This window comes from Gasterosteus aculeatus, chromosome 17 (genome assembly GCF_964276395.1).
Source record: "Gasterosteus aculeatus chromosome 17, fGasAcu3.hap1.1, whole genome shotgun sequence".
Taxonomy (NCBI): domain Eukaryota; kingdom Metazoa; phylum Chordata; class Actinopteri; order Perciformes; family Gasterosteidae; genus Gasterosteus; species Gasterosteus aculeatus.
Genome location: NC_135705.1, coordinates 16,685,751 through 16,712,153, shown reverse-complemented (window position 1 = coordinate 16,712,153; position 26,403 = coordinate 16,685,751). Strand labels below are relative to the sequence as shown.

The following is a 26,403-nucleotide window of genomic DNA, read 5'->3' as shown; positions in this document are numbered from 1 at the left end:
CAAACACGGGTCACACAAATGTCATCCTAGGTTTGTAGGTTGAACCAATGGCATTATTATCACAGATACTGCATGACACAGAAATACGGCCTCATCTAAGATGGTCGCTATAAAAGTCCATTTACCAATGAAGAATGAAGCACTATGAAAAGGATAATTATTTGGATCATCCTCAATAAAGCTCAGCAATACAAAGCATGCTAGAGGTTCTTTCATGTGTGGATTTCAGTCCTGGCGAAAGTCAAAAACAGACGTGAACATTCTCCTCTTGGCTTTTCTACTCTATTGAAAACAGACGACATTAGAATTGTGCAAAGAGGTTTTAAAGTTGTAATATAAAACAACAGACCATCTTTTACAGCATTTTTTTTTATTTGTCGGAATGAGAGCTTCTGTTATGTACAATAGAGGACAGAAACAAATGTTACAAATGATAAATATACTCTTGCTCCAGACTGGTTGTATTCAGGGTGTGATGTGCATCCAGGAGATTATTATTTGCTATTCAGGTCTGCCTTCTCTCCCCTCCTCTCTGCCATATTGTACCAGGAAATGAGCACCTCTACGAGGTAACAATGTGTAAGATGTAATTGTTACACATTGGGGTGCTGCTGCTGCCCCCCCTTCATCCCCGGCTAGATAAGAGTGATCAGCGGACAATGGGCTGAAGAGAGGACGAATGTGCTGTCGAGCCAACGTGGAGGGACAATCCTCAATTTGCTGTGAAGACGGCAGATAACAGAGGAAGGTTGAGGAGGACGACGATGAGGAGCAAACACGGGACGCATCTTAAAACCTCAGCCAGTACATGGCACTGCGCATTCTGTTGTAGTCGGGCAGCTGCTCCACGGGACCTGTTGGGAGGGAGCAAGGAAGGACCCATTAGACCGGGATGTCACAGCGGGGACCCGGGCCAAGCTGCGAAATGGACCTGAACTCACCGACAGCTGCCACAGCAGGACATTTATCGTAGAGATATTTGGAGCAGACGTCTCGCACCATCCTGGGGGTCACAGCCTGAAAGAAACGACGCGGAGGGAAGTAAGAACTCTCATCTTGAAGACACAATATTTCCTTTTAATTGTACAACTGGCATAAATGGGGAGGATCTCGTTCCCGAGTGTCCACTCACATCGATCCGGGCGTCCCACTCTGCCAGAGGAATCCGGCGCCCATAGTTTAGGACGTGTCTGCCGATGTCATCGCAAATCGGTGTTGTTCCTAGAAGACAAAAGCCTGTGTGTTGACTTCGGCGATTCAGAGGAGTTTAGAGGAGGAGAGTGTGTTTGTGTAAGTGTATAACGGACATGTGACGTACCATTAAGCTGTCCAACCAGGCTGGCCTTCAGAGCGTTCTTGCCTCTGGCCACATCGCTCTCTGTCACTGTGGTGCACAGGTTCATCCTGAGCGGAAAGGAGAGGAAATAAGAAAAACGTCCTAAAACGAGACACAACATCAGTTTGGTTGATCCGTGTGTCATTACTGACCAGGCATTCTGGGACCAGTGCATCATATCTTCAATTTGGTGCTTATCAGCCACAAAGTAAATGCCCAGCAGACCGGTGTCGCAGTAGGAGGAGTGGAAGGCCTGGAAGCTGTGACACAGGTTCTCCTCCACCGCCAGGCGGGCCAGACGGCTGCTCAGATGCTGCGGGTGGGCGGAAGCAAGGCCGTTAACATCAGAAGGCTCCTGAGCAAAGCCGGTTCATAGTCACACCTGCATCGGGTGGTCAATTCATCCATGGTAATACTATCAATCCGGAATAACCTGCTCCCAGTAGTGTTGCAGTACAGGACTAGGGTTAAACATCTGAAAACAATATAAAAACTGATCTCTATAACATTTCCCACTTTGTCCCCCTCCAACTCCACAAAGTAGAACTTCTGTCACCCAACAAATGTGCTAATTAAAGCTTTTAATCCTAATATGAGAATATTTTACAAACCACATATACATTGTAACACCAGTACACTAAACCATTACATACTTAAAATAGCAGTCCTATTGAGGGATGGGCACTACATGAATTTCCGGTCTTGTTCCTCCCTACAGAGCCAAAGTCAGCGGTGAAACCTTTGACTCAGGATTTTAGAGCGGATCATAATATACCCCTTAGTAATGGCCACTCAAAACATCAACTACCTCAAGTGGGCAAAGCTTAAAGGGGAGACGACTGCATAAGTTGCATTAAATTAAATGCACTTCTATATCAGCATTTCATCCAGACCCCATCACATATTTAACCAACCTTTCCGCCACCATAGGTGAGGTCATAGCTGCCGATGATGGAGTTGGCCACCATGAGTGGCACGATGTCTGGGCTGGCAGCACTGGCCCCCTCCACAGCCACGGCGATGTGGGCCAGAGGTAAAGCGTCATCGCGCATACGGATCTGGGAACAGATCAGCAAAACAATTATACGTGACCATGAAAATTCCCACAAGATGTTCCCGGGATATCACATTGACGTTGATGGGATAGATGTGACCTCTGTTGCCAGCGCGGAAGCATTAGATTTATTCCCGCAAAACATACTTCACTATCTTACCTCACTGCCGGTGAATCGGCAGGGCGACAACACGGGAACGGCATCTCCATCATACTCAAAGGAGACTCCGCTGAAGTGGGATCGCGCCAAACCGACCAGCTCCTCGTGGTTCACACCTGTCCAGGAAACATGTCAGATAGACGCCACGTCACTCCAGAGACAGTAGGAATTCACAGCTAGCAGAGTGTGTGTGTGTGTGTTTGTGTGCGCGCCTACCTCCAGCAGCAGACAGCACCATGCGAGGGGCTTTGTAGTGGCTGCTGATGTAATCCACCAAGTCCTGGCGGCTCAGGTTCCTGGAACAATCGCAAAATAGTACGGCTGGTAACTTATACAATGGTGCACATGGTGATATATTTTTAAGCAATAATCAGTGTGAACAAAATGAACCTGACCGTGACAGGGTAGCGGGCCGCAACCCTTCTATATACAGTGTTTCCCGTACCATTATAACACGGGGTGCCTGACTACTACACCCCCCACCCTGTTGTAAAAGCCAGGGGAAACACTGAAATGTCTCAATTATAAGATGCATCATAATTCGTATGTGAAAGACTAAAGGAAGTTCAGGTTTATCTTAAGTAATATAAACAAGAATTGATACATTAAAATGCCTAAAGCCCATTCATGTATTCATGGACAGGTGACTCTGAACAAACTGAACAGGTAGATATAGTAGTGGACTGCACTTGTATCTCTTCTCGTCCTCCGACCACTCAAACTGCTTTAACACAATTTGTCAGCATTCACTCGTTCATACACTGATGGCATGAGCTACCATTCACGCTGCCACATGCCCATCGGGACTGTAACATTCATACAACATTCACACACCGAAGGAAAAGCTACGGGAGCATTTTTGGGGTTAAGTGCTGTGCGAGGACATGGAGTAGATAAGCCAGGGATCGCCCTGCTGACCCTCTGAAGTGAAGACGCTCCTGCTCTTCCACCTTTAATCACAACGCTGCCCCGTTTACAGTCGTGACCCTTTGATGAAAGCAAACCCGAGTGTGTGACCATTTCTACAAAATACGACTGAGCGTGTTGTTCCTCTTGCCTGGCGTTGTTGGACGGTCCCAGCACACTGTGTCCCAGAGGAGTGCCCTGGAAGGCGGTGGCATGCAGCAGGTCAAGGCAAACTTCCTGCAGGTTACCCTCAACTTCCTCTAACTCACGCAGCACTACCCCCCTCTGCTGCTCGATCTCTGCCTCATTCAGCGAGCAGCTCTGTACCACCTCTGACAGCAGCTCCACGGCTAAGAAAGCGGAGTAAAAAAAAAAAAAGTATCAAGCAAAGTAACTGAGATCCTCAATTTATCAGGAACGTACGTTTATAAGTTCATTGGTTGATTCTAATGACTTGATCTTACAAACAGGAAGGTGAATTATCAAGTAAGGTGCAGTGGATGACGCCTGTTGCTGTTTAACCAGGTCCTCTCACCTTTGGGCAGGTCTTTGGCCAGAGTCTTCATGTAGTATGCGGTGTGCTCCCGAGAGGTGTAAGCACTCAGGTGAGCACCCATGGACTCAACCTGCTGCTCCAGGGCAGTCTGGGGGTGCTTCTTGGTTCCCTAGGGGGGAGGAGGGTGAAAGCAAAAGATGAAGGGAAGAAACCTTGTTTAAATGCGACAGAGATTCTCTGGAATGTGTTATACGTTCTCTGGCTCGACCTCAAACTTGTTACGCTCGCATTACACACTGAACTATTCTTGAAAGGACACACACTATAAATAGAACCCTGTGTTTCCATCCATCCGAACATTTAAACTTGCATCAAGCTGGATGGAAGCAGCATCTATAGTATGACTTTCTAAAGAGCTGTCCAGCACTGCTCAAGCTGTAGGACAGACTATGGTTAAGGTATAAATCAATTGAGATGTTATCGGTCCCACTGTTGTCATCTCAGATATTGTGTCATATCAGCGGAAACAGAAGAACTTGCCCGAGAACAGTAAGGTTTGTCCATGTTCTCTTTCTAGACAGGAGACTAAAGTAGTCACATCATCTTTATCAGCCCAATCTAGCAGTACGATCTAATTCACTTTCTATTTGTTAACACATTTGTTACATTGTCTTAAAATTCCTATTACAATGGACTCTTGAAATAATGGCAGATCAACTAAAAATCAATCCAGGCTTAGAGTAATGAGCATGTATTCGGTGAGCCAGAGCGCAAAATAATCAGCATCTCGTGTGGAGCTAGTGGCAGCTATGTGTGTGGCAAAGACGGACCGATGGTTCAGCTAATCACATGCAGTTTCCATAGTTTGCTTTTGAGATAGTGTGACAAACCATCATGTTTAGAGGAAATGCATTGCAGAGAACACGTAAACCCAAAGGATGCAGTCAATGTGTCATAGTGAATAACACTGAATCTAAAACTAATGTATTTGTTTAAAGGAAAAGTCAACCTCTATACTACTTTTAAGGTCATAAAGCATACTAATCTCTACCTTGAAAGCCATGTGCTCCAGAAAGAAGCCTGCGCCATTGTTCTTCTCACTCTCATAGCGACTACCAGCACCGATCCACAGTCCAACCTATCACAGGGTAAAGATGATTATTGACACCAGCACATACAACTCATTAAGAGGGAAATTGCATGTCTACAAGGTGGTAAAACTACCGCCTTAAAGTGGTTTAAACATAGACCCCACCCCATTGCTTGGTTCTTACAGTGCAAGTGGCATGTCCAGTCTCCTCAGATGCAACTCTCAACCCATTGTCCAGGGTAGTCAGGCGTGTTTCAGGAGCTCCCAGCAGGCTCTGGGCATAGCTGACGGAGGCATGTCCACGCCTCAGAGACAGCAGGACGGGCTGCAGGAGAAGAGATGACAAGAGGCAACACACGTCATTTTTAAATACTGTACTTTTTTTTTTTTTTTTAAGTACAGTTAGAATAACATGGATTACTGCTGTTAAAAATAAGCGTTCATGTGCTCTGATAGGCTGACACTAAAACCACCATATGCAACAATTGATGATGAGACGTAGAAAGATCAATTTCAACATGAATCCATCACATTGCATTGCTTGGTAGTGGATTGTCATTTTAAAACCATTTTAATTTCAGACGGTAATTGCAAAATGTAACTTCATAACTTTCTGAGAACAATTTATACCGATATTGACTTTAGCTGCATTACAAACCATTAACAATAACACGGAGGATAATGACCTAACGAAGTTGATTCTCGAACTCGTTTCACAAATATTCTCAAATCTGTGTATTGATTATGTTGTCGACATAATATAAAAGTACGTATTCAACAATAAAAACCATTGGACGTCAGACAAAGTATTCAAAGTCACCATGCTAACGCCGCTAGCAGGAGACTCGTTAGCTGGGGTGCGATTGGAAGGTTAGGACGAGAGATTAACGTTACAGCGGCTGACTTTGTTAAACACCGGTCACCAGTCGGCCTTACCAACACGTTACTTAAACGCACGTTCCACGTCAAGTGGTTTAGACGGTCAGCGCCGCGTCATTTGACAGTTGACCTTGCTCTCGCTGCTAGCTAACGTATGCTAACCGGTTAGCTAACCCGTTCCCGTTGTGCCCAGCGGACGGCTCTCCGCGGTCTCCTCTCGGCGTTGGGCGGACGCCAGGGAGAGCACACTCGGATATTCGGATATGTCACGTTGCTCTGCGCTATTCCAGTAAACCTTTGAATCTGTACTTACACTCCGGGTTTTGGCGAGGGCTTGACCCACAGTGCTCCCCACTCGGCACACGGACGCCGCCATTTCTTGGTTCGGTTGCGGAAGGTGGAGCTGCGGGGGGGAGTCTGCTGCTGTCGCGTAGCGCCTCTTCTTCGTCGGGTATGTTTCGAGCTGGAAATGTCGCCGCCAGCAGTCCATTGTGTGTCACTGCAGTGGAGGCTCGGTCCTAAAGTGCAGTTATGTCCAATGGACTCAAATGCGTTTGTTTTCTCCCGTTTTGTTGGGTTCTTACTATATAATATTAATTAGTATTCATTTTTCGTATGTCTTATTCTGAGTTTTGGGTGTAAAAGTGGACTTTTATCACCGTATTACAACAAAACATATTGTGTTACATGAGGCAATGTTTTCTTTTTACTCCCCTACAGTACACAGGTGGAGAAAGACATTTAATAGCCCTGAAATGCCATCTATGAAAAGTAACAACATTACTGAAACAGTTTCCCTGTTCTCAATAATCCTCACACTTTTCTGTGAACATATTCAGTATTAAAAGTATATTTACTAGCAATCAAAGCAAAATAGTACAAAGTACACATTATGTTTATTAACCAAATTATCAAGGGCACTTTTGTGTTCTATCACATTGAAACATTTACAATTGTAGTAAAAGTAAAAAACAAGACATGGAAATCTACTATTAGATTGACAATGTCATGACCCCAAAGCATTAACAAAATCACTCAAGGTACTGCTTGTCTGGACTGTTTTGGACAGAGACAAAGATGTGTGGGGTTGGACCTCCTTTGGTTTTCTCTTCCACAAAAGTACAGAGTTGGACGCGGGGCTTATGTGCAGGGGATTTGCTGTTATAGTCATCGGCAGGTTAGGTGAGAAGATTTTAACAGGAGCTGGCACAGGGGGGAGAGGAGGAGCAGGAGGTGGCGTAACCCCCTTGCTGATGTAATTGATCTGACTCTGTGCACTTTTTGACAACAACTTAGGCAGAGGCGTTACTTTTTCTGCTTTGGGCTGCTTCTTGACGGGGCCGTGGCGTTTTGCTGTTGAACGGTTGGGTGACCGCATTGGAGGAAGTGAGCAGGGGCCCGGGATCTTGTAGCCATCGACATTCAGGTTGACCCCCACATACTGTGGCACGTCTACTGCTGCCTAGAGACAGAAAGCATTGGAAGTGATGTAAATCTCCCTCTCAAAGTGGGACATTTGAATGTACACCATAAGCCGAAAAGGGGGTGGGGGATAACTCTGCTTTACCGGCTTATGTATGAGCTCAAAGTCTCCGGTGTTTGCAGTGTGGTCTGCCGTCCAGTCCAGGACGATGCGTAACGTGTCTTCCTGCACAGCAGTGCAGAGCCGGGCTGTCACAGGGGTGGAGGCGGCCATCGTGGGGCTGGAATTGATTTCTATCAACCATGGACGCAGATCCTGACCTAAGTAATGCGGAACAAAATATCTAAGTTGTAATTATTGCTTTGTTTTCACAATTGTGTTTATTAAAAAAGTGCTGTCATTTGGAATATAAGTAAATGCTTTTTACAGCTCCTGAAAAAACACATTACATTTGCAGTCCTATAACAGATCCTGTAATATGGCATCATTTAGAGGGATCCCATTCTACCTAACATGAAGTCAGCACCGTAGAGCTCAAATGAGTTCTTGCGTGACTCCATCTGATCCTGTGTTGTCTGCACTGTGTGGATCAAAGCTTCCTTCATCCCAGGGACTATCACTGTCTGCCACTCAGCTTCCCGGCCCTGGCTGGACAGGAATCTCCGGAACTGGTCGTCCGACCACATGTTGTGTACTGGGATACTGCAATGACGTTTTCGGGAGGGTGTCAGGTGCTTCTGGATGGAGTTATTGCACAGGTGGACAGAGCTGAAAGAATGGGATCAAGAGGCCAAGATTAGAAAGAAAAATGAGAGGGAATTGGAGAGATTGAATATTGAAATATGAATTAGGAGGGAGTGATTAGAGCCTCTCGCTGCTCCTACTCTCCAACTTCTTTCTTAGTATTCCCGTCTTACCTGTCCAGTGTATGCAGTGAGTAAGGCTGCGTAGCAAAGCGCACGTAGCACTTTTTATAGAACCACACAGTCAGAGGGTTCCAGGCGGTGACCAGGAACCACTGCCGAATGTCAAATTTGGTGCCGTGCACCAGCAAAGGTCGCTCCAAGTACTTCTGCACTACCCACTTGCTGTTTGTCTTTAGGGTTGGATCACCGCCCACCAGGCTGAGAATACGATCCAGACGCCGGGCACATTTGATACCTACTAGGCAGGTGTTGCAGGTCAGCCAGGACTATGTTATACATCACGTGAAGAGTTTGACAGTGTCGAACTTCTCACCTCTGCCCCTAGACTTTGCTGCGGGTTTGATGATCCAGATGTTGTCTGTGCCGTCTATGTCTTGCTGTGGACTGACCTCCCTCAGCCTCTGTAGCATGGCTTTGCAGCAGGTCACAAAACGGTCACTGTTCTCGATCTCGACTCCTTCACTGAGCGAGGAAACAGAAAGGCTGTATACTAGATACTCAATAGCGCTCTGGTTTGCCAGTTTACTATTATTCCTCACACAGTACTCACTGAACAGCGAGGTAGTAACCGTTGATGAACTCTGTCCACTCCTCCTTTGTAAGTGTCGGTGGTGTCTCAGAGCGTATGTCAATGTCACGATGCTCCAGACTCTCCAGAAACTCGTGACATACTTTAAGTGCGCTATCAAGCATTTGCGATAGAATCACTGGACTAGATGGCAGTTTGCTTGGTTTCTTCACATCTCGAATGCTGTGGCTGTTTCCCACTCTCTGAACACCCTGCTCTCTCTCCACAATGTACTTCAAAAAACTGCTGCAGGCTGTCCTCCTGTAGTCCGCTACAAAAAGGACAGAGACAGTGAGGCATGTGTTCTAAGCTTTTCTCTGCGAGTCAAAGTGGAAGGATGCTGGACATATAGAAAAGAGATAGGTGTATAGTTTGATGGGCCGTTGGGTCGGATCTGACCAATGAAAGCCGGCATCTCATCCTGCGCTCCTGGTCTGTAACAGCGAGGGAAGAAGGTGTCTGGGTCAGCGGAATCAAACCAGTACAGGTTCCTCAGGTTCACACACAGTCCCACCTGACAAAGAAAAGGAAAATAGAATGATGCTGGCTGTGACAAGATAAAACTGAATATTATTTGTTTTGCTGTAACAAATGGTTTTAGCATGTAACTGTACCTTGGTGGTGAAGCTTTCTGATTTTGCAAAATGGTTGGTAATCTGTTCTTTTTTCAAGCTGTTGGTGTTGATGGTGTCCCTACGGTTCGTCCAATAGAAATAAACCATTTCATTCCGCACCAGGCGAGACTGTATGAGGGAAAGTGTGAGAGCTACTTGTGCACCATGTTTAACACGCCCGGCAACAGCAATCTTTCACTTCTCGGCCATTGCATATCATGTCAGCCTACAACCACAAATGTTATTTTTACCATGAGACCATACAGTCCATCTGGATCTTGCTCTTTTACGAGACTGCCGGAGTTATCTGAGAAGAAGGATTATGTAAATAAATGATAGGCTAAAGACAGATATCCACATCCAGTAATAGCAACATGATTTCAGAAAGAGTCATTCTAGATGACCGTCACCAGCATCGGTGTTGCAGGCTCTGCTCTCATTGCCGGGATGGCGGTGATTGTTTTGGGTTGGGCAGTGCATGCGCTGTTCCACCCAGCCTCTGGCCCTGAGTGCTGTCCTGACAACAGAGTAAGGGCCCTGGACTGAGAACACCTTATGCATCTGAGAGGAATCAAAGCAGACAAACATAATCAACAACTCTGTGGAACAATCAGAAAGGTGGTCAGAAAGCTTGTTTACAGTAGATCCAGTGATGTTAACACACCTTCACAGCATTTTCTGCCATGGCTTTTGCTTTCTTCAATGTCTCTTGTTTGAGAACGGTTAAACGGACGAAGCTGCGGCAAGCTTTGCCCTTAGGAGGTGTATCTGACACACACACAAAATCTATTGAATCGTTTATGTGATTATTTGTCTGAAAAGCTCTTTGCAGATTATCTGATGGGTAAAATGCAAGCACACATATGCAATATGTAGACATGGTACATAAACTGCAGGGAGAGCAAGATCAAAGAAGAGGTAACTCAAGATTAATATGATTGAAAATACATCTCAGTGAGATCCAGTAAAATTTGTCTGATCCTTTGCATGTGAAAGTGGACACCATGTTTCCTTTGTGGCATTCTCTCTCTCACCGCCGCCTGGGTATGTTGCGTTTGGTGTGGCGGTAGCCTGGTGTTTGTCTCGCCCCTGCTGGACAGACTGTTTTGACCTGGTGGCCTCCATACTAACATCAGCTCTCATTCTTCAGTGAAACCTTTTCTTTGGCTCTGACTTCATGGTTTGGTCAGAGAAGGACTGCTAGGGGAGAGTACGATTACGTCCACATGAATAAAACACTGTAAATAACTACAGGTGTCTCTCTGGCTAGTGTTCATGCAGGTCAATATCTTACCAAGTGCATTGGACCATAAAGTAGGTCAAATTGCTGTGCAGAGAAGGCTTCACCTGTCAGGTTTATAAGCTAACACCCGAGGCGTGGTGCAACATTAATACTCGACTATATTGACGTATTGGCAAAGTAGCCAGCAGCAGACACTGTCTTCTCGACTAGATTACGGTATACATTATACATACTATTTCAAGCAAAACGTTGACCTCCTGATTTAGCGTTTGTTGCCCTCACCTGCTGACAAGAATAGGGAGTTTGACCGGAAGACTGCCTGACTTTTGGCCGGTTTACTGTCACCATGGCAACTGCTGGATAGACAGCTCCCGATACTAACGTTACCACTTACGGAAACTTGAAATGTTAAAAGTTACACGGCCGTGTGTGTGTGTTAAGTAATACTACTCATATGTAATACATTAATACGCTATGGTTTTTTGTTGTTATTATTTTGAATTTGATAGTTTTCTGCGGGGTGTACTACGCCCCATCTTGGGGCTGCACTACGTCACGGGGTCACGTGCGGTAAATCTCTGCCCGCGAAAGTCCCTCCGTTTACGTCACGTGCTTAACGTTAGCATCCTCCAGCCATGCTAATAATAACACGAAATATAATAGAGCTCAACTTTACGACTCGGACACACGCAAGCAGGTAGGCCGACCAATATCATCTAAACGCGTTACTGGTGGTATTTTCTGTTAAAATAAATATTTTGTTTCCTAAAGTCAATTTAAGCCATACGGAATACATGTTAACTTGACGTTAGTTAGCCTAACACATTTTAAACGCTCGCCGTAAATTCTTTCTCAGGCGGCCGAAGAGTTCCATTCTCGCCCAAAATGTGTGGAAGAACCGCGTGTACGCTGGCTTCTGACGAGGTGAGCCGAGCCTGCTCTTACAGAACCCGGGCAGGGCAGCGCAGACAGCCCCGCTGGAGGGATGGAGACGCGGACACCTACCGACCCTCTTACAACAAGAGCCCCCAGTCTATGAGTCCCGTCCTGCTGTCCCAGAGGCACTTTGATAAGGTGTGGTAAACTATTTCAAGTGAATAGAATAGAATAGGAAGCCATGGTGTGAAGCTGTCAACGTTACATCTCAAAACAAATTATCCTTTGGTAGATAACTGTCGAGGGGAGGGACACACTGCAAGATGCATCTGAATTCAATACAGCAACACACACCTAATTAGTAGTTAAAATAATTAACCACAGACACAACTCGTTAATGCCTCTCTGCCACAGTCTCAAAATGAAGGACCATTGAAAGCCACCACAAGTTGGAATATACTGAGGAGTTATTGCATTGAATAGGGTAATATACCTCTGGCCCTTTATTATTGTGTTCACTCCCTGCAGAATGCTCCTGTGGATGAGTGTGTGTTGGCCTCCATGCGCTGGGGTCTGGTTCCTTCCTGGTTCAAGGAGAACGATCCCAGCAAGATGCAATACAGTACCAACAACTGCCGCAGTGAAAATATATTGGAGAAGAAAACCTACAAGGTGCGTGCGGTTTACGCGCTGCTAAGCTTTTTTGTCCTTTAGTATTTTCTGTCGCAGTCTCTGCTGGATGTATGCACGACAATGTCGATTCACTTTCTCCCCAAAGGACTCCCTGATAAAAGGACAGCGCTGCGTCATCCTGGCTGATGGCTTTTATGAGTGGAAGAGGCAGGCAAAAGACAAGCAGCCGTTCTTCATCTACTTCCCTCAGACCCAGGGAACCAGTCAGAAGAAAACTGAGGATGAGGATGACCCCGCGACCTCAGCCCGCAATAAGGAGAATTCAGAGACAGTGAGCCCTCCAGGGAAGGCCTCCCCTGACTTGACAGAGGTTCATATTGGGGTTTTATAGCAATATTACTACCGTGAACATCTACTTCCATCCAGATGAGAAGTAGAGAGAATGCAGCTGGGGCGGAAATTACCATGACTGAAAATATCCTGTGTGGGAGACGAACCAAAGCCAAAATGTGCATGTGTCCTCCAGGTGTTTCTTTCAAAATGTCACGCCACATGCAAACTCATACTTAATTTGATACAATCCTTAGCCTGGTACCGGCATCAAAACCTATCAAATCATAATATATATATATATATAAATATGTATATATAAATCTGCTAATTCTTCTGTCTGTACTCGTTTGCTGCATGCTGTTGTTGGTCAGGGAGGAGAACCACTAAGTGAGTGGACTGGATGGAAGTTGCTCACCATGGCTGGACTGTTTGACTGCTGGACACCTCCTGGTGGTGGAGAACCCCTCTACACATACAGTGTAATCACTGTGAACGCTTCCATGAACCTGGAAGGCATTCACGATAGGTGAGGACAGTTAAGGACGAAACCCTTTTTTTTCCATTTTCTTCTAAGTCTTAAATTCCTCTGCGGTTAAGGATGCCAGCGGTCCTGGATGGAGAGGAAGAAGTGAGACGATGGCTGGATTTTGGAGAGGTGAAGACTCAAGATGCCATGAAACTGCTTCAGTCTAAGAACACGTTGACTTTTCACCCAGTTTCTTCATTAGTAAACAACTCTCGCAACAACTCTCCGGAGTGCCTTCAGCCCATAGACCCCAACAGCAAAAAGGTATCAGATACACTGGGTCATTTGACTTCCTGTGGTGAATTGAAAGGTTTAAGCTAAGCAATCTGACCTTTGACTCACAGGAGCCCAAACCCACAGCCAGCAGTAAGATGATGATGAGCTGGCTGAAGAGCAGCGCACCCTCAAAGAGAAAGGAGCCCTCCGCGTGTGAGACTAAAGAAGAGCAAGAAAGCGAGGCAAAGGCTGAGTGCAAGTCTACAGGAGCACTTCGACAGTGGCTTCAGGGGGCCAATAAGAAACCAAGAACCAAATGAAGAGATGAACTGGGACTGAAACGGCAGTGCTTAAAAGACCATTTAGACATTATTTATTCCAATCAACTATCTTGACAGTTGCGAGAAAAACATGCTTTTGCTCGTTAACTGTTTTAAAAATAATAAAATTGCTACACAGAGACTATTTTATTGCAAGGTGGTATCAATAAATCTCAGAAATAAAGACAGCATGTTTAATCAAGGTTTTTATTACCCTTATTACTTGAAATGCAAAGACATTTCAAAACAATGTAGATGCTAAGCATTTCATATTAATAATATAATGACTAATGCAAATACTTCCCCAAACATTTTAATTTTTTATTCTTTCAAAAGTTACAGTATGTATGCTATCTTGTAATCTATAATGCATTTCAAAGTTTTAACATAATACGAACAGACGGTTAAAGATCTGATCGGTTAAAAGTAATGTTAGCACTTAAATTGTTTGCCAACACGAGCAACTGGCAGACGGATATGGAGATTTACAACAAAATAGTAGTGATGAGAGGTTTGCAAATATACAAAGTCCTCCGATTGTTGGCGGTAAAAACCAATTTACTAACTAATAGTACTCAGTAATGAATGATATTTATACTCAAGGAAGATCTCTCCTCTCTGGGGCTATCGGGTCGAACGACATGCTGTCTTCATTTGGTTCGACAGATGTAGCAAGAATAACTGATTACATGACACGCCTTCATTTTCCCAATAGAGGACCAGCGAACAGACGCGTCAGGGACAGACAGCTTTTACGTCAAGGAGTCTGGATTCAAACCACGTCCTCAACCTGAGCTACGAATGTGTTTACTGTGGCTCCAGAGGGAATTGAGGACGACAGCAAAGTGCATGGAACTAGATTTTCAATGATGTGCCAATTTGAGAGAATCAGCGAGCAGCATATTATTGTGACCCACATGCACTTTCACACATTCTGATATTTGACTGCTTCAGCTCAGACTTTTTTTTTTAGACTGTGTGAGGTAAAGTAGAACCATGGTAACGAGTGTTTTCCGAGTCAAGCAAAATTAAGCTACAACACAAATGAGAAAAAAATGGGGAAATGGGGGGGGGCGCATTGTGTCCCCTCAACACAAACATGTAGATAGAATGTCTCCATTTACAAAAAGTTCAAACCAAAACTGGGCATGAAAGCAGCAATATATATATGGAACCAAAAACAAGGTTAGCCCAAACCACCACCATCATGAAAACACTGGCAAGTAATAAGCATCATACGAGTAAATTCCATGATTCTTCCATAGGGTGTTCTTTAGGCTGGGAGACTCCGATTTTTATAGAAAATGTGTGTTTTGTTTACATGTGAGGCGAGCGCATGTTTTGTTTGTAGCAGTATACTCGATGAGTGGGACGCCGCCTGTATGTTGGGCTTTAGGGATTAACACAGTGGGCCATGGGATAAGGGATATATAGACAAGGCAAGACAGGGTAGCGAGGGCAGAGACAGAGACGGCGCCCCCCCCCCCCACCCTCCACCCCCACCCATCTTCAGGGCCCTCAGCAGCTGCAGGTCTCCGCTGACGGCTTGGCTCGCTCGTTCCTGTCCAGCTTTATCGGCTCGGGGAACTCGTTGTACAACTCCACTTCGGTCTCCTGGAATCAAGACAAAAAACACTTGCATCTCCCTGCTTTCGCGGTACAATCTCACAGCATCCATCAATGGAAGCCACCAGACAGGATTCCCTGCCGGACGGTCACCTGTTTCAGGGCGTTGCGTGCGATGGTCTGGAAGGCCTGCTCCACGTTGATTGCCTCCTTTGCGCTGGTTTCGAAATATGGGATGTTGTTCTTGCTTTGACACCAAGCCTGTGCTCGCTTGGTTGTCACCTGAAACCAAGAAATAGCTGCGGTCAAACTTAGACGCATGGGAACATGACCGTTTAATCCAAGCCTTTTTGTACATTTCCTTGAAAAACAAAAGATTGGGATTATCTGGACCGACCTGTCTGTTCTCCAAATCTATCTTGTTGCCCAGCACCACAAAGGGGAAATTCTCCGGGTCTCGGGGGCTGGCCTGGATCAGGAACTCGTCCCTCCAGCTGTCGAGTGTCTTGAAGGTGTTGGGCGCCGTCACGTCAAACACCAGGACGCAGCAGTCTGCTCCGCGGTAGAACGCCACGCCTAAGGACTGGAACCTCTCCTGACCTGCTGTGTCCCAAATCTAAAGACAGACAGCAGATAAAAACGCTGTGTGTTTACGTTCACAGAAACATCCGATCAGTGTAATGGAAGAGATTACGGTAATACTTTGACCGGTTCACGTTAATCAGATCTACTTAATCTCCGGTATTTAACTTAAACTGCTGATTAAATCTAGACACTTTGTCGGTGTTGGATTCGTTTTGACGGGTGACGGAGTGGTTTGTATTCGTCCCGTCATTGCCAGAGATAATTCTGTTTGTGTAGAAACGGGCAGTGTTGTAGCCTCTCTGTGTTGTGTGCACAACACAAACATTAAATGGAAAGAATCAAAGTGAGCAGAACTGATCAGTTCTCCAGCTCATTTTAAACTTAATCAAATTAAAAGTTTTATAAATACATTTTGCATCCCGTGATTGTCTTTCATCGGATGATCGTGTTTTAATGAGACAAGTGGAATTCTCCAGTGCATCATTTCTCCGTACCTGCATTGTGACGAGTCTGTCGTCCACCATGACTTCTTTCGTCAGGAAATCAGCACCTATTGTGGCTTTGTACTGGTTGCTGAACTTCTTATTCACATACTGGTTCATCAACGAGGTCTTCCCAACTCTAGTGGGAAATAAATCACAGGAGAGACTCAGAAACAAGCGACACAGAAAAGATCATTGGGATGCATTGGTGGGTGAGGTAGCTTGTTGAATGAAAGTATTAGTAGACCAAATCAAACACTCCAATTAGGTGTTTTCTTTACAATAACCCATCGAGCATCACTCTTTGTTGTTGTCTCACCCCGTAGCTTACTCACCCAGAGTCTCCGAGGATGATGACTTTGAGTAGTACTTTCTTCCTTGATGTCATTGTGCCACAGCTATAAAGACAACAACCATAAATACACAAAAAAAAAGGGTTACATAAGAGGGGGGGGGGGGTCCTGAATAGAAGACGGACCGGCGCTGCGATTGCTGAAACAAGAGGACAACAGGAGCCGTGCCCCGGGGACGACCCTTCGGATGGGCCAACGAGTTTAACAGAAAGATGATAAGGCCCGTGTGCCTCTGCAAATACACTCCAAAGAAATTGGACGTTTCCCGGAATGAAACGGAGCACAGTGTCTTTCCGATACGTAAGTTTCCTTCACTTCACAAAAACAAATACAGTAACGGGGAGGAAGCGCAATGCTGCACTGTGACAGGGCTCCACATACGGCTCATGAAACAATTCACTACACTTTTTTTTTTCATTTGTATCCAAAATGTAACAATGGCGGCGCTACTATTTTTGCACCACAGCTGTTTTTGTTATTTTTAAACTGTAAAGCATTAATTTGGTGATGTTTATGCAAACCATTCAATGGGGAAAAAAACAACTGTGTTTCATTGTACCTATACGAGGCTGGACATTACAACAAACTGAAAACAAAAGTGAAACACACACGGCAACATTTCCCGGTTAGAACCACGAATCATATTAATTATTACATGTCTATGCTGTACTAAAACACAAGCTTGCAATTGATAAATGTACTTGTTCTATCAAACAGGTGTCGAAATTCAATCACTATTGAGATAGAACTCAGATTTTAGTTAAACTACTTGGAAACTAAACTTAACTAAGTTCTCTCTTCTAATTAACTCGTCCTTCCCCCGATAACTAATCTATATTGGCTTGATATAAAATAAAATGAATTCCCCCAATTTTTTACATGATGTCATACTGAAAGGGACAACAAAACTGTCAACCATACATGTGGTTTTACATGAGCTGGATCATCAAAAGTACAGATTGTTTTTTTGTTATTGTACCAAACCAATGACTGGTGGTGGTTAGAAACATTCTCATCTCTGAGCAGCTCAAGTCATCGCTGACACTCTTCTTTCTCTCTTTCTTTGACCAAATCTGCTTTTATCACAATAAACCAACTATCTATTGCTGCAAGGACCAAACTCCAAACCCTATTACCCACTTTAAACCATCGTTCCGCTCAGGTGAAAGAAATCATGATCGTTCTTAATGATAATCTAGAATAGTTCTACGCCACACATCACTTTGCAACAAGCTAACGTATGTGAATAAAAGGCGAGAGCCTGTATCCACACCCGTGCCATTGTGGGGGGAAACTAGCACGGATCCATTGCGGCAGCTCGTATAATCTGCACCTCATGACACCGTGTCAGGGACCGATCACATGGTTACAGAACACAGGACCAACGGAGCCATGACTTGGCAGGCGTGATTAGCACGCCAAAGGCTGCTGCTGCTGCTGCGGCTGCGGCTGCACACATTACACACTAACCGTTATAATCCATAGCTTTGATCAATCGTTCGATCCCTCCTAGTGTATTTAATTCCACTAAATAAACTGAAGCGGAGAGTCCCGTCTCACTTCTTTAACGTTACCTAACCGTGAAGACGTCAAACAGACACTCACGCAGCGGGCTGCCGCGGTATTAAACACTACATTTAGGGATTCAATTGCTAGATTGCGGGGTAAGTAATTAGAGACAATGAATAGTTGGTTGGGTAATAGTATCGTTGATTAAACACTATTATGTAACTATTTTTACACACCGTGGAAGCTGACAATTTCCACACCAGTGACATTTCTTAATGTAAGCTAACGTTAACTGGACAAGGTTTATTAACAAATGTTGAACTTGGTTGACGACATCTGATGTTGTATCGTGAATATACATCGTTAGTAAAACCAGCAAGAAACGTGAGCAGAAACTAACCTGGGCGATGATCCAGCGATATAAAAAAAAATGTATCAAGACTGGACTTTTCTTCTGCCTCGGTTCGGAAGCGTTAGCTAACGCGCAGGCTAGCTAACAAGCTAACGGCTCCTATAAACGTCCGCCGTAGGAAAACACACCGCTTAAAGCGTCGACAGCTGAGTCGCCTCCGGTAGCTAGCTCCGCGGCTAACTACTTATCACAGTCAAATCTGCCACTGCCGATGTCCCCCCTTCGTTCAACGGAGGCGATTTGGTACAATGGTCTGCTTCGCCCCGCTACCGTTGACGCTTGCCTTTCCTGTCGAGCTAACGTGCTATCTGCTAGCCGACGTCTGCTCACTTCCTCCAAAACAACCTCTGTCGGCGAGAGCTGACGTCACGCCCCTGGACACGCCTTGTTACACAGAAACCCCGAGAAGTGACAATAACACATGTCGTAACGTTAAAATATAGATCCAGAGGCACACGGTGCAAAAGAACATAAGAGCAAGTGAAAACATTGAAACTACCCGAGCCTTTAATATTATGCTGATGTTTTAAGTGAAATGTGTCCTCTCTTTTAGCAATGTACGATTGGCCAGAATAACCTAAAAGGGGGTCTGGGACTAAAATGTGACCTTCCCACTCTCCCCCAATGTGATTATTGCCTCAATGCTGTCATTATTATTTATTATTTTACTCCAGCATGCTTTGTAGGGCATTCTGATGTCAGCTGTGTCAGCCACCGGGGAGCCTCTTGAATTGTCATGACAATTTTGTTAGCTCTTCACAACCTTGTTTGCTGTTGTGTTACTCTCTCAGGGGTTCAAGTTTGGGACCCAGTTCCCTGTCAGTTCCCATTATTTGTGTAAAACTGGCGCTAACTTTTACAGGTGTTGCACAGTGTCTATATGTGCTGGACTTTTGGGGGTAATTAAGTATTTTGAGTACTTTCCAGGTGTCCAGTAGCATCTGCTGCTCACATGACCTCTCTGACCAGCTCTTTATACCCTGATGATGACCAACATATATTTAGATTAAGACTTTTGTTCTTTCCATTCAAATTAAATTGAGACAAAATTATTTTCTTAATGTAATTCCAGTCTTGTGTATTCTGTGTCACTTTTTTATGTTCTACTGAACTGAATCTCCAGTGACATTTAAGACATTTGGCAGACTTTTTCATTCAGCGCTCTACAATTAAACTATCTTTTAGTCCTTAACTACATTGTTTGCAATGCTGAGTAATGTGTGACATTAAAGTGTGACCAGTGGACTTTAATATGGCCTGACAACTCTGACCAAAGATATCATTAATATTATAGTAATATAATGTAATACTACCCAAACCACAATCAATGTTCAGAACACTAAAACTCCTCCTGCAGTGTTTAAAAGTGAACCGGTTGCTGCCGAAACCCGGGATCGAACCAGGGACCTTTAGATCTTCAGTCTAACGCTCTCCCAACTGAGCTATTTCGGCACAGTGAATTTCTGTAAAGCGTCAGTAATAAACTAATAACTTAACTAAAAAGAATTGAACCACTGTTAACTTACATTGTTTAATAGTTTACCAACACCGGCGTCGTTGGGCCACCTACGCCACTAGCTAACCATAATGTTTAATGGCGAGACACTCCGTCAGAGCTCAACATTTGGAGGTACGGGTTTCAAGCGTCATATTTGATTGCCTGTCTTCTGAACTGAACCATTTTGAACGATTTTTCTGCTTGTGCAAACACTGCTGCCGACGCACGACGCGTAGTAAAGAGCGCGCCTTGACGTCATCACGTCGGACGGAAAGAAGCGTCATCCTTTCTGATGTAGAGCGGCACGGCGGCCTTTCTTTGCTGCTCTACGTTTCCCTTGAGCTGTCCTTTCTTGTCCCCGTTATTCAGCTCTAAATTTCTCCAGCCATGACTCGAAAGTCGCTAATTCTCGCCGCTTGCCTGCTGCTTCTGGCCACCGCGGGCTTGGAGGTTTCAGCGGACGGTTTGGTGAACGAGGAGGTAAAGAGGACAGTGGACCTGGGGAGTCATCTGGCCAAGATCACCGCGGAGATCGTGCTGTCCAACCAGGGAAACTCTGCCGTCCACAGCTTCCTATTAGCGGTGGAGCCTGACCTGGCCCCGCACTTGGCGTACATCGGAGCTTCGGTGAGCCCAACGCCAGTTAATCAAATAACGCCTGTATCGCGAGTCGGCTCGCTAGGTGTTAGCCTGCTAGCTAGCGACTTCATAGCATGCTACTCATTTATTGGTTCTGCACATCTTGCTGCTCTCCAACAATACATTTTTTGTACCCTAAATTGACATAAAGTGACGGTTTGCTGGTTAATGGCATGCCACCATACGATGGTACAGTGTGCCCAATAGATGCATGACACACCGCTAGCTAACTCGCCAGCCTTATATGCGATTCATTCGGGTCCTGCGGGCTAACAGTGCAGCCATTTATTCGTGTGACGTCGTACTGCTTCGTGCAAAGTATCGGCATGAGCTCATTCGCTGTGCGTATAAATGTACCCATCAGTCGAGCTCAACTCCTTTTTGAATCGCTAAAGATGTGCATCGTAGGACGTTAACTTCCGCAGCGCTGCACGCTGTGGCTGAATGACACGTATGAGCTGGGCAGCTCACTTCCGTGTTTGACTGCGCAGGACTTCCCCCTTCCTCTATCATGTGTGACGCTCTGGCAACGCTCCGTTTTTTGGCTAGAAAAATAAGATGCACTGGTTACTTCAATGAATTTATTATACAACGCATTTGATACCTCTCCACCTCACTTGTCGTGTATTTATATTTTATATCACTGGTTCTTTCCCAGAGAGTAAGCTCAAAGTACCATGTTTCCACAGGTGAAGGGTGATGAGGAGGAGGATGGGACACTTGAACTTCAAAAGGCATCAACTCCGGGCCAAAGGTACGAGATCGGACTCCTCGCATTGTTCTCCTCCATTGCTCCCGCAATTTAAAAACCTTTAACAGATGCCTTTCTGTGCAACTGTCAGTCAAGTGACTTTTATTATAAAAACAAATCGATTTGGCTACAAAAACAATTAATGGCTACTAGTCATTTTTCTGCATTTTAGATGTACAATTTTAAGCAATGAAATCTAAAAGAAAAAGCAATTCTAATCATTTAAAGCATCCCAAAACGAATGCCCTAAGACCAGTTAGCCATTTTTTTTGTCCATGAGAAGCTGATATTTTATGGCTTTGTGCAAATGTTTGTCTCTCTCTACAGTGGTATTTTTTACAAAGTGCAGCTGCCCTCCAGTCTGGCAGCAGGGGCTCAAGTAAAAGCCAAGGTGGAAATGACGTTGAGCCACGTCCTGAAGCCCTTCCCCACACACATCACGCAGGCTGAGCGCCAGCTGGTGGTCTTTCAGGGGAACCACTACATGTACTCCCCCTATCCCACCCGCAGCCAGACCACCCGAGTCCGCCTGGCCTCCAAGACTGTGGAAACCTACACCAAGCTGGGTAACCCCAGCAAGAACGACGAGATCATTGAGTACGGACCTTTCCGTGACGTGGCGCCGTTCAGCGAGGTACAGCCTCGACCAGATGAAGCGTTGTCTTTGATCTGATGCGATTCAAGTGACGCTGCAAAGAAGCGTTGTTGTTTTTTAATACCTCCCGCATTGTGTTTGTTCTCTGTTGTCCAGGATACGATGAAGATCCATTACGAAAACAACTCGCCCTTCCTCACCATCAGTAGCATCGTTCGAACCATTGAAGTGTCTCACTGGGGTAACATTGCTGTAGAGGAAACTATCGACTTGAGGCACACCGGGGCCGTCCTCAAGGGGCCGTTTTCGCGCTACGATTATCAGCGGCAGTCAGACAGCGGCATCTCATCTGTGAAATCCTTCAAGGTGTTGCATTAAACTCAAATCACTGTCGTTGTTTTCACTGTCACTGTGACAGTGCTGATGAATTAAACTATATACTTTCTCCCCGACAGACTATCCTTCCTGCCTCCGCTCAGGACGTCTACTACAGAGATGAGATTGGCAACATTTCCACCTCCCACCTGCAGGTTCTGGATGATTCAGTGGAGGTGGAGGTCAGGCCTCGCTTCCCCTTGTTCGGAGGCTGGAAGACCCACTACATCATCGGCTACAATCTGCCCAGCTACGAGTACCTTTACACTCTGGGTTAGTTTACCGCTTCAACCTGAACACACGAGAACCCTTTGATTCCCACCTGATGTTTTGAAGACCCACACAAAAAGAAGACTAGAGGCGGATAATAAAGACGAACCCTGCGTTGATCTAGGGCCACCGCAGCAGTGCAGATTCCCAGATACTCACTGTGATCCTGATATAAACGTAAGCTTCTTGTTTAGACTGAATCCCCGGGTGTGCTCTTTGTCTTCTAGGTGACCAGTATGCACTGAAGATGAGACTGGTTGACCATGTGTATGACGACCAGGTGATCGATTCCCTTACTGTGAAAATCATCCTGCCAGAGGGAGCCAGGTCGGTGAAGTCCATCCATCCAGTATGGTTAGTCTAGAGTTCTGCTGTATTTGATGCGGTTCTCATGTTTTCGCTGTAATGTCCTCGCAGAAACATCCATGTGGATACACCGTACAAGATCGATCGCATGCCAAACCAGCTGCACTATACGTATCTGGATACGTTTGGCCGGCCAGTGCTGATCGCCACAAAGAACAACCTAGTGGAGCATCACATTCAGGATGTTGTGGTAAGTGGAAAGGAATTGTATCTTGGACATTCTACATTGTATGCATGTCTTATTTTCCTGCATATTTTGTAGGATATTGCTTGGACTAATATAACATGTGCTATTACAGTGTTAATAGCCCAATGAAACCAGGTTAGCTGCTACTAGTATAAACCAATGAAGTTATCTGAAAAATGTTGTTTGAGATTTTCTTGAGGATCTGAAGTTTTTTTTTTTTTTTTTTCCCAACAAAGTTGTTTAACTTGTGTGGAACAATGCCCAGGAGAGCAGTAAAATGACCAGTATGTTTTTGTTTGTGGGCTTCTGCCATTATGGGCTGTTAATGTTACAAAGATCTGCCTGCCTGTACTAAAATAATACATTATTTACAATCCTGTGCTCTCACAGCCTCCGTGTTCCCTTTACAAAATGTTAGAGAAAAGCACACAATGCCCCATCTTGGAGAAACTTTAGTCAGTGTAGGTTTTGATTTTTATTTAAGAATTAATCAGCCTAGTTCTAGGGTTTCAGCTGGGGTTGACTGTTGCTTCACTTACTCGCATCTCTCTGCTTTAACTATCTGATAAATGCCCGTCTGAGTTAATAAACCTCTTCTGTGATCACCAGGTTCATTATAACTTCAACAGGATCCTGATGCTGCAGGAGCCTCTCTTGGTTGTAGCGGCCTTCTACATCCTCTTCTTCACAGTCATCATTTATGTCCGCCTGGACTTTGCCATCACAAAGGTACGAAGGGTTTCCGCCGGCCTTGTTTTCTCCTCAGACTCTCCTCCTTTTGGCCGATATTCTGCATCATTCCAGCTTCCTTCAGTTCTTAACACCAAGCCGTATTTAAATCTGTCTTTCTTCCTTGCCCAGGACCCCGCGGCTGAGGTGCGCATGAAGGTGGCCTCCATCACCGAGCAAGTGCTGACTCTGGTCAACAAGCGCCTGGGTCTGTTCCGGCACATGGACGAGGTGGTCAACCGCTACAAGCAGTCCCGCGACACTGGGGCGCTCAACAGCGGCCGGAAGACCCTGGAGGCCGACCACCGCGCTCTCACCGTCGAAATCACCTCGCTGCAGGCGCGCCTCAAGGCCGAGGGCTCCGACTTGGCCGAGAAGGTGAGTGACCCCGTATTTGAGAGCGTTGGGTGAAATCACCTGAAAGCGCCGTGACCGCTGACCCGCCCCCCCGCCCATCCTTCTGTGTTCTCTCAGGTCGCGGAGGTGCAGAAGCTGGACGGACAGGTGAAAGAGCTGGTGTCCCGCTCCTGCCAGGAGGCCGAGAGGCTGGTGGCGGGAAAGGTGAAGAAGGAAGCGTACATCGAGAGCGAGAAGACTCTGACCGCTAAGAGACAGGAGCTGGTCGGGCGCATCGACAGTCTGCTGGACGCCCTCTAAACCAGCCGCGACGCATCAGCACGCATTAACAGACACACACACTATCCGACTGTTTGTATGAATGAGAGTTAAAGGAAATGTGACAGAAATGCTCACTTTTTCTTTTTTTTTCTTTCTTACTGTCTTTGAACCCAGTCACGGACAGTTAACATCTTCTGGTAGTGATGGGTTTATCCAAACATGTGTGTGCCTTGTGGTAAACTTGAGGTCACTGCGCGCTCAATTTTACAGCACAGAAGTCACAACTTTTGGCTTTTTTTTGTTTTGTTTTTTGTTTGTCTACTTTTGAGTTTGTTGAGCTACATTTAAACTTTGTCACAGTGCTCACAAGTGAGACCTGACTGTTCAAATCTGAAACCTTTTTTTCTTTTCTTTTTTTTCTTCCCCTCTTAATGATGTATGGCTATGGGACTTTTATTTTGGAAACTAATAGGAGAAGGGCCCAAGTGTTTCCGTTCTCATGTCTTTACTCTCATCGGCCGTACTCTAAGGTTGAATCTCTAGCGCTCAAGTATTAAGGAGATCTTCATTCAACCACGTCTCTTATGCACTTACAACCTTTTTTTCTACGCACCCACAACTGACGTTTATATTTTAACAAATTTGAAGCTCTGATTCCACGCCGTCTCAAATGTTTGTTTTTGATCATCAGTCATATTTTCTACATTTTGTATGATTTTTGTTTCGTAAGTCGTGTTTTTGACCATGAGATTAGTGAATACATGAGATTAGGTTGCATGCGAGTAAAGACATGAGAGATGGGACGCCGGTTGGGGGCAATGCTGTGGAAAGCTGTCAAATTTGAAATAAAGTGTTGATAAATTCATCGTTGTTTAATTTATTTTCTTCAGATTACAGAAGTGTAATAAGATGGACCCGGGCTTTTTCTAGTTCATCGGTGGTGCATAAGCCCATTTGTGCAGCAGTACCGTTGGTTAATCAAAAGAGGGCGCATCAGTATCAAAAACCACCATTTCAAAAATATTGGCGGCTTCCTTCTGTTCGATAGCGACGCTGCGTTGTTCGACCCTGACATTTAACAGCCTGCAGAGAAAATGTCACCTGGCAATATATGCAACATGACTGGCGCCCCTCAGAGGGAATTTCCACCACATTGTTGCCTTCCTCGCTTCAGTCCGAACCCCACCTCGCCGGACAGCGCAGCAGCCGACGTTGGAGCACGGGTCAGTCCGAGGTCGCTGCTTTCCCTCTGAGGTCACCAGAGGTCCCGGCAGGTCACTTCCTGCGACATAATAACAGGCCCCGTTCCCTTCACAATGACAACGTGAACATATTGTATGTGCCATACAATAATCATTCTGAAAATACACAGCAGGGGGAAAGCCAAGACAATGTCTGTTAGCGCCGATGCTCGGCGCTGGCGAAAGGCCACACAATGGCGTTTTTGTTGCCATGTTTGTAGACCGGTGGAGCTTTGCAGCGGTGAGAGTCTCATTCTCCTCCTGCTGGTTACACAAGTCCACCTCCACCCCTCCTCTCTGTGAGTTTGGGTGTTGACCGGACAATTTATTAAAAATGAGTTGATTTGAGAGGTTTTATAGAATTAATAATATTCTATAAAGCATGTTTTTCTTAAATAATATGAACTGAATTAATGAGTAAGTTTAGGTTTCTGCCGTGCTCTCTTTCCTCGGATAAACATGGACATTCACAGTATTTCGTCAGGATTTTGGGACTATATCAAATTGTTAAAATTGTGTTTGTTTTTACAATATATATATAACATGTAGCAATATGTCATCAGCGACAATGTGTACATTCCAGAAAAAGTTTCAAGGAAAGATTACAGTGAGCATTGAATTTGTTTTC

At 45.2% G+C, this 26,403-nt stretch overlaps 5 protein-coding genes and 1 non-coding gene across 15 annotated transcripts; 2 read left to right on the top strand and 4 right to left on the bottom strand.

The window, feature by feature from the left end:
* Positions 1–353: 353 nt before the first annotated feature.
* Positions 354–6,467, bottom strand: uqcrc1 (ubiquinol-cytochrome c reductase core protein 1). Its single transcript, XM_040204377.2, has 13 exons — positions 6,235–6,467; positions 5,227–5,367; positions 5,004–5,090; positions 3,992–4,121; positions 3,608–3,806; positions 2,767–2,846; positions 2,551–2,666; positions 2,251–2,394; positions 1,489–1,649; positions 1,319–1,404; positions 1,133–1,221; positions 942–1,017; positions 354–854 (listed from the first exon to the last, which is right to left on the bottom strand). The coding sequence occupies exons 1-13, from the start codon at positions 6,409–6,411 to the stop codon at positions 790–792; spliced, it is 1,551 nt and encodes a 516-aa protein (XP_040060311.2). The 5' UTR covers positions 6,412–6,467; the 3' UTR covers positions 354–789.
* Positions 6,468–6,796: 329 nt separating this feature from the next.
* Positions 6,797–11,255, bottom strand: LOC120835444 (tubulin monoglycylase TTLL3). 9 transcript variants are annotated; one of them, XM_078092364.1, is made up of 13 exons: positions 10,747–11,255; positions 10,487–10,652; positions 10,117–10,220; positions 9,863–10,013; positions 9,704–9,759; positions 9,453–9,581; positions 9,238–9,352; positions 8,821–9,109; positions 8,584–8,732; positions 8,262–8,505; positions 7,853–8,112; positions 7,489–7,664; positions 6,797–7,383 (listed from the first exon to the last, which is right to left on the bottom strand). In XM_078092364.1, the coding sequence occupies exons 2-13, from the start codon at positions 10,593–10,595 to the stop codon at positions 6,928–6,930; spliced, it is 2,238 nt and encodes a 745-aa protein (XP_077948490.1). In that variant the 5' UTR covers positions 10,596–10,652; positions 10,747–11,255; the 3' UTR covers positions 6,797–6,927. The 9 variants fall into 9 exon arrangements, with proteins under 9 accessions (XP_077948490.1, XP_040060302.1, XP_077948491.1 ...); XM_040204368.2 differs by having other exon boundaries at positions 8,262–8,508; positions 10,487–10,649; positions 10,747–11,252; XM_078092365.1 differs by having other exon boundaries at positions 10,487–10,649; positions 10,747–11,252.
* Positions 11,017–13,787, top strand: hmces (5-hydroxymethylcytosine binding, ES cell specific). Of its 2 annotated transcripts, none has more exons than XM_078092369.1 (7): positions 11,017–11,392; positions 11,552–11,769; positions 12,100–12,243; positions 12,350–12,574; positions 12,909–13,063; positions 13,135–13,327; positions 13,408–13,787. In XM_078092369.1, exons 2-7 carry the CDS (start codon positions 11,581–11,583, stop codon positions 13,597–13,599), a joined length of 1,098 nt encoding a protein of 365 aa, XP_077948495.1. In that variant the 5' UTR covers positions 11,017–11,392; positions 11,552–11,580; the 3' UTR covers positions 13,600–13,787. The 2 variants fall into 2 exon arrangements, with proteins under 2 accessions (XP_077948495.1, XP_077948496.1); XM_078092370.1 differs by having other exon boundaries at positions 11,088–11,392; positions 12,350–12,535.
* Positions 13,788–13,792: 5 nt separating this feature from the next.
* On the bottom strand, positions 13,793–18,957 carry LOC120835448 (ras-related protein rab7). Its single transcript, XM_040204376.2, has 6 exons — positions 18,495–18,957; positions 16,568–16,630; positions 16,245–16,371; positions 15,563–15,781; positions 15,319–15,447; positions 13,793–15,213 (listed from the first exon to the last, which is right to left on the bottom strand). Exons 2-6 carry the CDS (start codon positions 16,618–16,620, stop codon positions 15,118–15,120), a joined length of 624 nt encoding a protein of 207 aa, XP_040060310.1. The 5' UTR covers positions 16,621–16,630; positions 18,495–18,957; the 3' UTR covers positions 13,793–15,117.
* A 928-nt stretch (positions 18,958–19,885) lies between these two features.
* Positions 19,886–19,958, bottom strand: trnaf-gaa (transfer RNA phenylalanine (anticodon GAA)). Its single transcript has one exon. It is a non-coding gene; the product is annotated as a tRNA-Phe (tRNA).
* Positions 19,959–20,178: 220 nt separating this feature from the next.
* Positions 20,179–25,399, top strand: rpn1 (ribophorin I). Its single transcript, XM_040204374.2, has 10 exons — positions 20,179–20,631; positions 21,333–21,397; positions 21,722–22,028; positions 22,146–22,355; positions 22,445–22,637; positions 22,862–22,961; positions 23,052–23,190; positions 23,797–23,916; positions 24,049–24,294; positions 24,391–25,399. Exons 1-10 carry the CDS (start codon positions 20,392–20,394, stop codon positions 24,571–24,573), a joined length of 1,803 nt encoding a protein of 600 aa, XP_040060308.1. The 5' UTR covers positions 20,179–20,391; the 3' UTR covers positions 24,574–25,399.
* The last annotated feature ends 1,004 nt before the right edge of the window (positions 25,400–26,403 follow it).

What these genes read in the sequence shown, in the direction of transcription:
- rpn1 (XM_040204374.2), top strand. Translation starts at nt 20,392, where the DNA reads ATGACTCGAAAGTCGCTAATTCTCGCCGCTTGCCTGCTGCTTCTGGCC. An exon ending in ACGTGGCGCCGTTCAGCGAG is followed by an intron (nt 22,029 to 22,145) that starts GTACAGCCTCGA and finishes TCTGTTGTCCAG; the next exon opens with GATACGATGAAGATCCATTA. An exon ending in ATCACATTCAGGATGTTGTG is followed by an intron (nt 23,191 to 23,796) that starts GTAAGTGGAAAG and finishes TGTGATCACCAG; the next exon opens with GTTCATTATAACTTCAACAG.
- LOC120835448 (XM_040204376.2), bottom strand. Translation starts at nt 16,620, where the DNA reads ATGACATCAAGGAAGAAAGTACTACTCAAAGTCATCATCCTCGGAGAC. An exon ending in ATCATCCTCGGAGACTCTGG is followed by an intron (nt 16,372 to 16,567) that starts GTGAGTAAGCTA and finishes ATTTCCCACTAG; the next exon opens with AGTTGGGAAGACCTCGTTGA. An exon ending in CACGCAACGCCCTGAAACAG is followed by an intron (nt 15,214 to 15,318) that starts GTGACCGTCCGG and finishes TCTTGATTCCAG; the next exon opens with GAGACCGAAGTGGAGTTGTA.
- hmces (XM_078092369.1), top strand. Translation starts at nt 11,581, where the DNA reads ATGTGTGGAAGAACCGCGTGTACGCTGGCTTCTGACGAGGTGAGCCGA. An exon ending in CCCAGAGGCACTTTGATAAG is followed by an intron (nt 11,770 to 12,099) that starts GTGTGGTAAACT and finishes CACTCCCTGCAG; the next exon opens with AATGCTCCTGTGGATGAGTG. An exon ending in TAGACCCCAACAGCAAAAAG is followed by an intron (nt 13,328 to 13,407) that starts GTATCAGATACA and finishes TTTGACTCACAG; the next exon opens with GAGCCCAAACCCACAGCCAG.
- LOC120835444 (XM_078092362.1), bottom strand. Translation starts at nt 10,332, where the DNA reads ATGTCTACATATTGCATATGTGTGCTTGCATTTTACCCATCAGATAAT. An exon ending in GGTTACTACCTCGCTGTTCA is followed by an intron (nt 8,733 to 8,820) that starts GTGAGTACTGTG and finishes TTCCTCGCTCAG; the next exon opens with TGAAGGAGTCGAGATCGAGA. An exon ending in TTGAGCTCATACATAAGCCG is followed by an intron (nt 7,384 to 7,488) that starts GTAAAGCAGAGT and finishes TTCTGTCTCTAG; the next exon opens with GCAGCAGTAGACGTGCCACA.
- uqcrc1 (XM_040204377.2), bottom strand. Translation starts at nt 6,411, where the DNA reads ATGGACTGCTGGCGGCGACATTTCCAGCTCGAAACATACCCGACGAAG. An exon ending in CACTGGTCCCAGAATGCCTG is followed by an intron (nt 1,405 to 1,488) that starts GTCAGTAATGAC and finishes CTTTCCGCTCAG; the next exon opens with GATGAACCTGTGCACCACAG. An exon ending in AGTGGGACGCCCGGATCGAT is followed by an intron (nt 1,018 to 1,132) that starts GTGAGTGGACAC and finishes CGTTTCTTTCAG; the next exon opens with GCTGTGACCCCCAGGATGGT.